The 12,574-nt window shown below is 33.3% G+C and overlaps 2 protein-coding genes across 2 annotated transcripts; one reads left to right on the plus strand and one right to left on the minus strand.

Moving 5' to 3' along the window:
* Positions 1 to 611: 611 nt before the first annotated feature.
* Positions 612 to 8,639, plus strand: LOC128202745 (protein LZIC-like). Its single transcript, XM_052903848.1, has 6 exons — positions 612 to 701; positions 3,073 to 3,373; positions 4,096 to 4,231; positions 5,847 to 5,945; positions 6,367 to 6,544; positions 7,264 to 8,639. Exons 2-6 carry the CDS (start codon positions 3,273 to 3,275, stop codon positions 7,320 to 7,322), a joined length of 573 nt encoding a protein of 190 aa, XP_052759808.1. The 5' UTR covers positions 612 to 701; positions 3,073 to 3,272; the 3' UTR covers positions 7,323 to 8,639.
* Positions 8,640 to 9,830: 1,191 nt separating this feature from the next.
* Positions 9,831 to 12,364, minus strand: LOC128202744 (ceramide-1-phosphate transfer protein-like). Its single transcript, XM_052903847.1, has 2 exons — positions 12,234 to 12,364; positions 9,831 to 11,732 (listed from the first exon to the last, which is right to left on the minus strand). The coding sequence occupies exons 1-2, from the start codon at positions 12,353 to 12,355 to the stop codon at positions 11,222 to 11,224; spliced, it is 633 nt and encodes a 210-aa protein (XP_052759807.1). The 5' UTR covers positions 12,356 to 12,364; the 3' UTR covers positions 9,831 to 11,221.
* Between the last annotated feature and the right edge of the window lie 210 nt (positions 12,365 to 12,574).

A 12,574-nucleotide genomic window follows, 5' to 3' on the forward strand; every position in this document is an offset into this window, starting at 1 on the left:
GTCTACATGGCCTAAAGATAGCTACGTCCCTGCATATAACATTAGTATTTTTCATATATTATGGCTTGCTGAAATATTGTTCTGTTGAGGTAAATGTCTGGCCATGGGTAAGTTTTAGCAAATGCATGTGGTGCTCCTTTATCGCTATATTGCAAACATATTATCTAATGACAATATTTGCGCCTATTAATGTTTTCCCCAGTGGAGAGGCAGCATGAATACTTGGGACTTTATGTAGTGGATGATTCCCAGCAGGCAGGATTTTGACTGGCCTAATGAATCTGCCATCTGTGGAAATAGGCTTATTTGAATAACAGACTATAGTTCTGGTGAAAAGTTTGTGTTTTGCTAAAAATTTGCAATAAAACGGAAGTACCTTGAAATAGATATAAATGATTTTGGAAACATTTTTGACAAAGGTCCTTAACCCTGCTTCGGTGCTAAATCATTCATTATTTTTAACTAAATCTTCAGAATTTGGATGTTCAGTCGGTTGTCATCTGTGATAACAATATTTGTTCGTAATTGTTAACCTTTTATCTCAATACAAACTGAAAGAGGTATTAACCGTATTATTATAAGAGCATATATTAAATTCTACGCAAGTTATTTAACCGTTTCATGTGGGACGTTTTGTCTAAGTCTCATTTTAACAACGTAAGCGGCCAGAAAAAATGACAGCTACTTTCAGTTTGATTTAGGTAAGTATTTTTTTTATAAAATGAACAGTTTTTATGGAAAAATAACATGTAGAGTTACAGGAAGTTTGTATTAAAACCTTCTTGAACGATTTTGAGGAATGTCAATCAATTTCGAAATGCTAAAATGTAAAGTTGATGAAAAAGTGGGTGGGGCATTTCAATGTGATTATATCAATCAGTTGGTCATCTTGTTGAAAAGAAAGTATTTTTATAAAGGGGCAAAATTTAGCTGAATACAATCCTGTTACTTCTCACTGAATACTGTTTTGTTTGCTTTCTCTATTCAGAAGCTAGCCACAATAATGCACGTTTAGGGAACTTTTATAACATTTGGATATTCATATTGCTACCTAAATGCCACAAGTCGCTGATCCATACCTATGTGAAGTATATTCTTCAACTGTAACTCCACAATACTTACATTAGATAAAAACACAAAAGTTACACATTTTTTTTTTGGCCAATACCTTTCTCTTATTACACTTAAGTGTTTCATGAAACACTAACTCAGATCCACCTATGTCAACAAAGCATCGCCATTTTCGAACTATCTAGCAGGTGCCCATTATCATTCCACTCAATATACTTAGCGCTGGGACCTGTCATTCTTGGGTAGGAAAACAACTAGTGGTAAATGGACCCGTACAGTCGCCAAAACAAAAATTGTTAAAGACTCTGAAGCTGCTGTTTTATAATATATGGGCTATTCAGAAGCCGATCAGATTTCAGTCATTGATTAGTACTGAACTGATGAAGATGTTCATCGGTTGTCCAGTTAGCGCAATAGTTAGAGCACATGCTTCTCACACTGGCGACTTGGATTGGATTCCTGGCCTGAGTGCATATCATTGTTAGTTTGGTTTGTGGTCACCAAGCCGAACAAAATGGGTTTCCTCCGGGTACTCCAGTTTCCACCAGTCCAAATTCTCCCGTAAAATTGTGCCAACGAGAGTGATTGATATAATGTTGTTATAATTTGTTTTACAATCGTTGTAAAATATAAATGTTTAAGTTTAAACTAAGATGATTCATTAATATGATAACATGTACATGCATGTGAACCCTGGAAAGAGCATTCATTTCCCAATCATTACATGTTTAGGCCTAAAAAAAAAAATTGTTTGGTTAGGGTTACATCCTTTTCAAAAATAGGTAGGGTAGGTAGGGCCTAAAAAAAAATACATTTGGTTCGGGTTACCCGACCCTACCTACGGAATAGGCGCCGACCCTACCGTTTTTATAGTCAGTTTGAAAAAAAATTGAAAAACTAAAAAAAAAAAAAAAAAAAAAAAAAAAAAATCGTTTTTTTTTAATTGCTTTTTAATATTAAGTTTAAACCTTAAATGCTTGTACAGAAGATAGCTTTAACACCATTCTTTAATGATGAAAATTATATTCTTATATAAAACCTAATAAAAAAAAAATAAAAAAAAATAAAAAGCCTACCTACCCTACCTATTTTTTTTAAGGATGTAACCCTAACCAAACAATTTTTTTTTTTAGGCCTAGGCTTTTTATTTTTTATTATTTTTTTTTTATTATGCTTTATATAAGAATGTCATTTTCATCATTGGAGAATGGTGTTAAAGTTATCTTATATATAAGCAATTAAGGTTTTAAACTACATATTGAAAAGCAAAAAAAAAAAAAAAAAAAAATATTTTTTTTTTTATTTTTTTTAGTTTTTCATTTTTTTTTTCAAACTGACTATAAAAACGTTAGGGTCGGCGCCTATTCCGTAGGTAGGGTCGGGTAACCCGAACCAAATGTATTTTTTTTTTAGGCCTTACTAAAAAAAATATTAAAAACACATGTAATTATGTTTAACTTTCTCACTGATATTAGATCCTGTGTTTGATACATTGACCAATGGTTGTTTTTCTCTACTGAGCAGAAATGTACACATGAAAATTATATCCATGGTTTATAGTTTGGATATTGAGCTTTAATAATGTGATGTGCTTATAGCAAATTTGCGTGGAAGTCAGTTCAGGCATTCATTAAACTAAAGAATAAGTTGCATATTCATCCAGAAATTGTTGATGTGGTTGTTGTACAACTTCAATTTGTTAACATTGGGAATGGAATCAAGGATGTTTAAAAGAATGTACTCCTTTTTTAGGGTATTTATGGTTGATTTGGTCTTCAGTACACAAATATCATACAAAATTGCTGTTTTTACTTGGTTGTAATGAAATTGGGAAAGTCTTGTATCCTTCAGTATTGCTTGATAGACTAGCAATCTGGTCTATACCATCAGTAGCATTGTCTTAAGTTTATTTACATTTAATACATTTGAAGTATAATACTTCCACATTTACATTTTATTAAGTATGTATATGTTTATTTTAGAATATTGTTTTATTTTCAGGCCAAACAGATAACCGAAGTTCTTAATGTGAGACAATAAAAAAAATAGCAGTACTTGTTACTTTGCCACAGACTGAACAAGGAAGAAAGTGCTGAATACTTTTAGCTTAATACATACTTAATACGTACTTAGCAAACAAATTCAAGCAGCACATTTACTCTTTCAAAGCAAGTTGATAAGACAAAAGTTTAAAATACAAGATGGCATCGAGAGGAAAATCTGAGACAGAGAAGTTAATCCACAACCTTCAAGAGCAGATGGACAGACTGGTGAACCAACTTTCCGACCTGGAGGATTGCAAGTAAGATATTAGGCAGACAACTCTCAGAAATGCAGGACTGTTTAACAACATAAACTATTAAATTAATGATCTCTCCACATGCATTTATTTGGCTAGGGTTTTTTACTTTTCTCTTTCATTTTCTTGGTTATGTACATTGAAATCAAATAAGATCATTTTTCTTATATTATTGTCTGTGCTGATGTTATTATTGTGTTTGTTTCAAATTGTATGTAGGTTTTGAATGAATGAGTTTAAAGAGCGTACACATAAGTATTTTCTAATTTGAAAGGTTTAGGCGTTAAAATTTTCCTAAATGAAAGGGCCTTCGCCTCTAACATCTTGACTTTGACTCAGAAATAGGAATTCTTAAATGTTTCAAAATATCTCTTATATAAAAAATGCCACAGCATGAGTGTCTTATTGAAGAACAGGTTATTTGTAATTTGTACAATAATTTTATCATAATTGCAGTTGTAGGAGCAGTTTTACAGCAAAATAAAAAGTTGCAATTTCGAGATATTTATTTCAGTATATATGGGGCCTCTTCCCACTTTTTGCTGAAAAATCACTGGGTGTTGTAAATATGGGAAACATTTTATAAACTTAGGTATTTATGTCACAAATCGTTAACTAAACAGGGGTTGAGAAGGTGTTTGAGTAGCCCTGGCTGCACATTTTTCTTATTCTCTGACATACATAACAAGGAAACGTGACATCTGCATTCTTATATTATATTACAGAGAAGACCTAGATGAAGATGAATATGAAGAAACAAAGAGCGACACCATAGAACAGCTGAAGGAGTTTAAGGAGTCACTAGACAAGATGATGGGAGGTGATCTCAGTCTGGTGGATGAGCTGAACAGCATGCAGCTGGTTTGTGGTTTTACACTTATCAACAGCTGGTTTGTGGTTATACACTTATCAACAGTTGGTTTGTGGTTATACACTTATCAACAGCTGGTTTGTGGTTATACACTTATCAACAGTTGGTTTGTGGTTATACACTTATCAACAGTTGGTTTGTGGTTATACACTTATCAACAGCTGGTTTGTGGTTATGTATTTATCAACAGCTGGTTTATGGTTATACACTTATCAACACCTGGTTTATGGTTGTGCACTTATCAACAGCTGGTTTGTGGTTATACACTTATCAACACCTGGTTTATGGTTATACACTTATCAACACCTGGTTTATGGTTATACACTTATCAACAGCTTATTTGTGGTTATGCACTGATCAACAGCTGGTTCATGGTTATGCACTTATCAACAGCTGGTTTGTATTTGTGCACTTTGCAACAGCTGGTTTGTGGTTATGCACTGATCAACAGCTGGTTTGTGGTTATGCACTTATCAACAGCTGGTTTGTATTTGTGCACTTAGCAACAGCTGGTTTGTGGTTATGCACTTATCAACAGCTGGTTTGTGGTTATGCACTATCAACAGCTGGTTCATGGTTATGCACTTATCAACAGCTGGCTTGTAGTTGTGCACTTATCAACAGCTGGTTTGTAGTTATACACTTATCAAGAGCTGGTTTGTAGTTATGCACTTATCAACAGCTGGTTTGTGGTTATACACTTATCAACAGCTGGCTTGTAGTTATGCACTTATCAACAGCTGGTTTGTGGTTATACACTTATCAACAGCTGGCTTGTAGTTATGCACTTATCAACAGCTGGTTTGTGGTTATACACTTATCAACAGCTGGCTTGTAGTTATGCACTTATCAACAGCTGGTTTGTGGTTATACACTTATCAACAGCTGGCTTGTAGTTATGCACTTATCAACAGCTGGTTTATGGTTATGTACTTATCAACAGCTGGTTTGTGGTTATGCACTTATCAACAGCTGGCTTGTAGTTATGCACTTATCAACAGCTGGTTTATGGTTATGTACTTATCACAGCTGGTTTATGGTTATGTACTTATCAACAGCTGGTTTGTGGTTATGCACTTATCAACAGCTGGCTTGTGGTTATGCACTTATCAACAGCTGGCTTGTGGTTATGCACTTATCAACAGCTGGTTTAAGGGGCTGTCTCGGGAATGACCCACAGTTCCCCTATATGCGGGCTGTACCCACAATGGGGGAAAACATTGAAAGTTGCATCAACTGCATTTTAACATTATTAGGCAGTAATGTTTAATCTTATAATAGCACTTGAAGTGCTGTTAGTGGAATGAAATTGGTTGATCTGTCGTTAAACCTTGGCAAATTCTGTATGATTTCAAGAACAAAATACCTTAAATGGCCCTTGTTATATAAGGTAGCATATATTTTTTTAAATCTAAGTTAAACAGTATAGTAAAGGATGTTATATTTGTTGTTCCTGTTTCAGAAACTTACCAGTGTTATATTGTAAACAGCATGATGCAGCATAGATCAGAACTTGACTACAAGTGGTAGATCTATATTTCAAAGTGTTTGCCCTGTTGCATAATTGTTTGTACATTTTGAAATAAAACATCTTTTTTATTACAGGCAATAAGAGCGGCCATATCTGAGGCATTCAAGACTCCAGAGGTTATCAAAATGTTTGCCAAGAAACAGCCAGGGCAGCTCAGACAACGACTAGCAGAGGTAACGTTGACTTGTTAGAAAAATGCTATAGTTTCCCTGTAAACTGTTACATGGAGGTTGTGTTTGCAATCAAGTTATTTCATAATGGTCCATCAAATAAGACTCCTGGATGAACAAGTCCTAATTTTTACACTAGTGCTAAGCATCAATTTTTTCAACAAACCTGCTACTTACATAGATATGTATAATTATTTCTTGCTCAATTTCTGGATTAAATATATATAATCCAGAATTCGAGCAAGCCCAGAAAGCATTTCGACCACAACTTTTTTTCACAATTATTACGCTTATCCTTTTGTGGTTCTAGTAATTCTAGGACTTAACTCTTGTTGATGGAAAAATGTTCAAATGGTAAGCATCTGAACAACGTAGACAATTAATTGCCTTAACTTTAGATATCCATGTGTTTTGTCTTGTTCAGTTGAAGCGAGATGGCAGCCTGGGTAAGCTGTCCAGTGCTGCGATGGTTGGCCAGTCTGTGGAGATCCTGACTGCCCTCAAGAAACTCGGGGAAACCCTCACGCCCGAGGAGGAGGCGTACCTGAGTTCCAACTCATCTTCCAGTCTCAAAGAGTTTGAACAAGTCTCAGGAAATATGGGTAAACACACTCCACACTTCTGTAGCTGTGGCTGTACTTGTCTTAGGCTACATTCCTGTAATAGAATAAATATAACTATGCTGTATCAGAAGGGCTAAATAAAGGAAGAAAGCAAGCCCTTCTTATTCATTCAAGATGCACTCTTACTCCTAAATCAAATGTACCACAATACAATTGTTTTAATTTACCCAAAAGGATGAATAAATGTGGAAAGCAATGGTCCTAAACACGGTATTTCTATCTTATGAGACAATAGTTGATCACAGTTAATCTCCTACGACCCATTTCCATAAATGCATTATTTAGTAAGTAGTTAAGGTTTATCACTCAAAATTTATGGGTCTTATACATGTGTATGATACATAACTGATATAAATGTTGATTGTTCTACCTTAAAAAGTAGGCGGACCAAGTTATCATGCCATTGACTTAACAATAACACAAGGGACTATTGAAGACAGATAGGCCCTCATTGGCTTTTGAATTAAAACTATTTTAACTATAGTTTGAATGTAAAAGAAACAGATACATTACTGTACTATTAAGTGTTTGAATCTTCAATGAATTTATTAATGTTTAAGTGTAACATTTGGAACTAGTACAGGACAAAATTCTAGCACTCGTTCATGGTAACATTTTAAGTGCTTTGCTATTGGCGTAAAAAATTCAGTCATTTTGATATTTGTCTATAAACATTGTATTGAAATTCTTTATTGTAGCATCTGGTGACAAAGTGCTTGCCGTGGCAGGAAGTCAAGTTCAGCAAGCTGCAAAGTGATGCTGATGTCAAGCTTTTAAGTGATAAAGACTTCCAGTAACAAGCTTTTAAGTGATTCAGACTTCAAAATCAGGGTTTTAATCAGTGCTTATCCAGATTAAAGAAGATTGTATGACAGTATAAAACTGAGATATATGCAAACATTATATTTACTTTATTTATGTTTATTCAACGACAATGCTCTGATGGGATGTTCATTTATGAATATACCATATTTATGCTTATAGTTGTGCAATACATTTTTGTTTGTACCTGTTCTATTTCTGTAATTCTTACATTACATTAACACTCCAATATGTTTACAGTAGATTTTTTTTAAGCTCATCATCTCTTTGAAGAATTAAAGTTGAGATATTGTGATAGCCTTGAATTTCGTCGTGGAAAAACATTAACCTAAGCAAAAAAAGAATCAAAATATTGTAAGGAAACTAGGTATACATGTTGCCAATATCAATACACACAAATAAAGCAAGGCTCATAACTCTGGCTTTGGTAATTGTCGAGTTATTCCCCTTGTTTGGCTGGTCGAACAGATACGGACGAGCGTTTGCTCCGCATCTTTCTCGTTAACTATGTAGATTGAAAGTCATATTTTTAAATGAACATGTAAAATGTCTCCAGGTTGTTTCTTATTTCATATGTACCCTATGTTTTGTATCACAAGATTTTAAGCCAAAGTCAGTTGTGAAGTTAAGCTATTGTTAAATCCATTCTTAGTGTAACGGTGAATTTGATTTACCAATTCTAGCATCCAATGTCAGGCTGAAATCCTGGGCCCATCCATAAACACCAACATCTTGAATAAGAGTTTGAGACTCGGGCTCAGAAAAGCAAATCTTTAAGTGCCATAAATTATCTTGATTGTAGTTAATTTGACAAAAAATCTGTAAATAATTGTTAAAAATTGTATAAGCAACATATATGGGTTTTTATCAGTATTACTTTTCTAATAAAATTGTACAATAAAATGAAAATTTGCAGTCCTGAGTCTCAAAACTCTTTTGTGAATACAGATCCTGTAATGTGACATTCATTATCACATTAAACTCAAATTGTGAGTGTCAAAATGAGTGAAAATACATTAACAAAATTCTGAATATCAGACAAATTGTACTTTCAGGTTATATCGCCGACGCAAAATGATAAAGAATTCTTATAGAATCTTTAGTGAAGAAACTGTCAGGATATGAATTTGGCAACCAGTTTAGTATTCAATACTGAAAACTTATAGCTTTCACCTGTTTTTTTTCCAGCAAAGTGTAAATAATGGCATTATTCATGTGTTGTAAAATTTTAATGATTATAAAAAAGATAAAATTATATTTTGTTTATTTTCAAAATCAGTTGTGAATCTTCGCAATTTGTTAAATATATAAAGAAAAAAAAGAAAATTATATAAAACACTTAAGTTATGCCCATTGAATGTCGCCTGCTTTGAGTGCTTTAATTTTTTAATGGAAAATTATGTAATAGATGACATGAATGAAGTAAATTCTTAATGATTAAGAATAGGCAGAGTGAACGTAGCAAACAAGCCCATTCTTATTCATAAGGATTATTACCTCAGGTCAACTAACTGAATACAACCTAAAAGGCTGATACATTGTCAATGCAAAATCTGGAGCAGGGAAGGGGTATCGGATGAGTGACAGTAGGCGCACCTTTAAACACATTCGAAAGTTGAAATTCTCCATGATAGTCTAGTTCTTAATTTATGCCTATCTGCAATTTCATTGGCTAAAAATGTAGGTTTTATTCTAAGTCGTTTATTATTGAAAAAAAACAACGCTCAAGTTTGAGAGTGGACTAAGTAAATTTGGAGGAATTATGAAAATTCAAGGGCCTTAGCCCCAGAGTGAATAGAATGTTCTGACTGCTTATCAAACTTTGTTGAGATATTATGCCTGTTTACACTTACATTTGTGGTCATCAAGCAGGACAAGTGGGTAATCTCCCTGTACAACAACAGTGACTTAGCATAAGTTAATTCTTCACAATTGTTCTTATATATTGTTTGAACTAACATTGTCTTCAGATTTGGTGAAGATTGGATAAGAAATGTTCAAGGAAGAGAGCAGACTAGATGAATTTACATCCATGATTTTAACAAATTTTAATAAAAAATCAAGAAGAGATGCTAAAGTTGAAACTGTGATGCAGACGCCACTTGACAACATGACCCCTATATGTTTGCCTTGCTACATTAGAGACTACAAAAAACAAGTGATCATGAAACATTTTGTGATCATCCTGGATGATTCTGGACCCTCAAAGATGACCAGACGGATATTGCAGACATGATCTGAGCAAGTGTCATACGACTACCCATGTAAGACTAACAACTTGTGTAAAATTTAGACCTATTTGCATTGATACCATACCTGTTTCATGTGCGTATCGTTATTCTGTAATATATATATTTTCTTTACATTATCACATGTATCACAGAAACATAAAGCTGGACGTTTGTCAATGTGTTTTGGATGAAAATTAAAGAACAACACATCCTATGTGTAAACATTTATTTTTTGTGACAACAAAGTCTTGTAAAAACAAACTCTTGGTTAAGAAGTTCTACCCATGTAAAATACAACATGTATTAATGAAAGGTGATTGAAGGATATATGGTAAATTCAATATAATACCATCTTTGGCGTGTGGAGATGTGAGTTTTAAAGGGACTCGTTCATGTTTAACAAGATCAGATATCAAACAATTTATTTTATAAATGAAAATACATTTTGCTGGAGAGCAAAGTTTATGCTTTTGAAAAATGATACATTTATGGCTTAGAATTACCAAAAAAAAAGTGAATATCTGCCAGTTGTTTGTTTTTTTCATAAGATTTAATAAAATAACTCAGTTTTAAAAATACTGCTGCCAACAAAAAAAGGAAAGGACAGTGCATAAACAGCACAAATGGTGAGAAAGGTTTGAAAGGATAACTAAGGCATGATTCCACAACTGACATGACACTAAAAATGACCCTGATTTCAATATTTATAACAAACATTTAAAAATGTGCAAATGCTCTTGACAAACAAATGGACATGAAATCAGATTCAATGGAATCTTTTGATATTCAAACTTGGTCATTACCAATGTGAGGCATAATCTGTACTTTTTAATAATGTCATATCAATTGTTTTAAAAAACAAAACTGATTTGCCAAAAAATGGTTCCCTGGAATCGAAACTGAAAGAAACTTAATTGTTCCACATTACCAAAAACAATCTTATTAAACTAAACAACACATATCAACATCTTTCAAATTACTAAATCTGTAGTAATATTGATTACAATTTATAACTTAAATGTGCACAGACTAGTATCACAGACGAAGCATTATTTAGAAGACAAATAAACTAATGAAAGACAGCCAATAGACAGAACGAACATTTGACCCATCTGCAACCGTAAAGAAACAACATTTGTATATATTTATCAGGGCTATCACTACATGTGATGCATAGTGTAATGGTTTTGTCATATTTGTTATTCCATTAAGCTTCATAAACATGTGTATGTCCCATTCATTTCCCATTAAACTTCACGAAATACTGTTAGTGTGTAATATAAAATTAAGAATATAAATGTGCAAATATATACAGAGATTTTGAGTTTTGATACAATTTACATATTATAATTATTAGGGAAATTTATATTTTAGCTATTATAATTGACTTTACAACAAAATAGAAGCAATTGAAGCACAGCAATTAAAATGCACAGCATTGCAAAAATTGCACTGTAGTCTGACAACACAAACAGTTTATTGGATAAACTGAATACATTTAGTTCTTTGAAACAAATTGCACACACAAGCTTTGAATGAACATATAACTATAAATTATGTATGTTTAAAGTGATAAGGTATTAGTGTTTCATTAAATTTAACTTCAAGGAAGATCATGAAGTTTATTATCTGTGTACGCTTGCTCAACCACATCGAAGATCTTGTGTCCAAGGGCAGCTGTTGATTCCAGCAACTTCTCAGCCTGAGACATATCAGAGATCTTCAGCTTCTCTATAAAATGTTTGCGAGAAGGCAGAGTGTACACGGCAACATCGACACCCTTTCTGATGAGCCATGGATGGTGCTTGGACAAGGTACGGTAGTAGCTCTTGGAAGTGATAGCTGACATTTTGTCATGTTCACCCGATTCCTTCAATGCTTTAAACAGATCAACAATGAACTCCAAAGCACGGTGAAGTCTTAATAAAGTTCTTGCCCCTGACGCCTTTTTCTTGTTGTTTGTTGTTTTTGTTTCAACCTCATACTCGATCATCCCTTGTATAGTTTTGTACTTGTCACCTATATCAGACTTCCTGAATTCTTGAAGTATCTCAATTTTTTCATCAACATCAGACTTCACAAACCCAAATACTGTTCCCATGAGCTTTAGCAACCTGGAAGTAAAGTGTAAATGTTACGAGTGGAATTTGTCATGGGGGGTAATCATAGGTCTAGTCCATTTCCTGATCTACATTAATTATCTTCGGAAAAATGTAGACTTATTATTCACTGATGATACCAAATTCTACGCGAGAATTAACCTTGAAGACAACTCTCAAAAAACTACAAAACAGGATATTCGAAGCCTTTTTCAGTGACAGCATAGTACAGTACTGGCATCTAAAATTAGTAAAAATATTTTAATTGAAAAAACAAAGTGTTTAAGTTTGGGACCGCAGTAATCCCTTTAAGCTCAACATTTTGAAAATAATGTGAACAATTAACATGTTAATGGAATGCAACTAGTGCTAAATAGGCTTTAGATGAGTAAAAATAATTTAATTTGATTACTTCATTAACATTTCATTCTTTTTTTAAATGATGACGAACACTAAAACGTGTGACGTTTCATTATTATGCTATTTACAAGAGTAATAAAGCTACGGTTGGCTTACTTAGATATTTCATAGTATGCAGTAACATAATTTTCCAAGCATATAGTTCCATCTTCTGCATGACAGGCGTAAAACAGGTCGTAAAGACGCTGTAAACAAAAGTGGTCTGATTCTGCTGCCATCTTGGAAACAATAACTACTTTCGGTTTTGATTGGATATAATTACTGAAATAATGCTAATGTATTACCAACAAAAGCTATATTATTTTATTTCAGTCTACAATTTTGTTCTTGTTGTTTTTATCTATCAATTGAATCTTTCCTTATTTTACACGAAATAGTATTTCAGATTATTAAACCGAAAGTGAAAGTAGAATTTTATTTACTCCTTATCAGCAACA

This window comes from Mya arenaria, chromosome 9 (genome assembly GCF_026914265.1).
Source record: "Mya arenaria isolate MELC-2E11 chromosome 9, ASM2691426v1".
NCBI lineage: Eukaryota > Metazoa > Mollusca > Bivalvia > Myida > Myidae > Mya > Mya arenaria.

Bases quoted from the DNA above. Each gene is read 5' to 3' on its own strand.
- LOC128202745 (XM_052903848.1), top strand. From the start codon at position 3,273: ATGGCATCGAGAGGAAAATCTGAGACAGAGAAGTTAATCCACAACCTT. The intron at 5,946-6,366 runs GTAACGTTGACT...TGTCTTGTTCAG, and splicing joins TCAGACAACGACTAGCAGAG to TTGAAGCGAGATGGCAGCCT. The intron at 6,545-7,263 runs GTAAACACACTC...TCTTTATTGTAG, and splicing joins ACAAGTCTCAGGAAATATGG to CATCTGGTGACAAAGTGCTT.
- LOC128202744 (XM_052903847.1), bottom strand. From the start codon at position 12,355: ATGGCAGCAGAATCAGACCACTTTTGTTTACAGCGTCTTTACGACCTG. The intron at 11,733-12,233 runs GTAAGCCAACCG...CTTTACTTCCAG, and splicing joins GCATACTATGAAATATCTAA to GTTGCTAAAGCTCATGGGAA.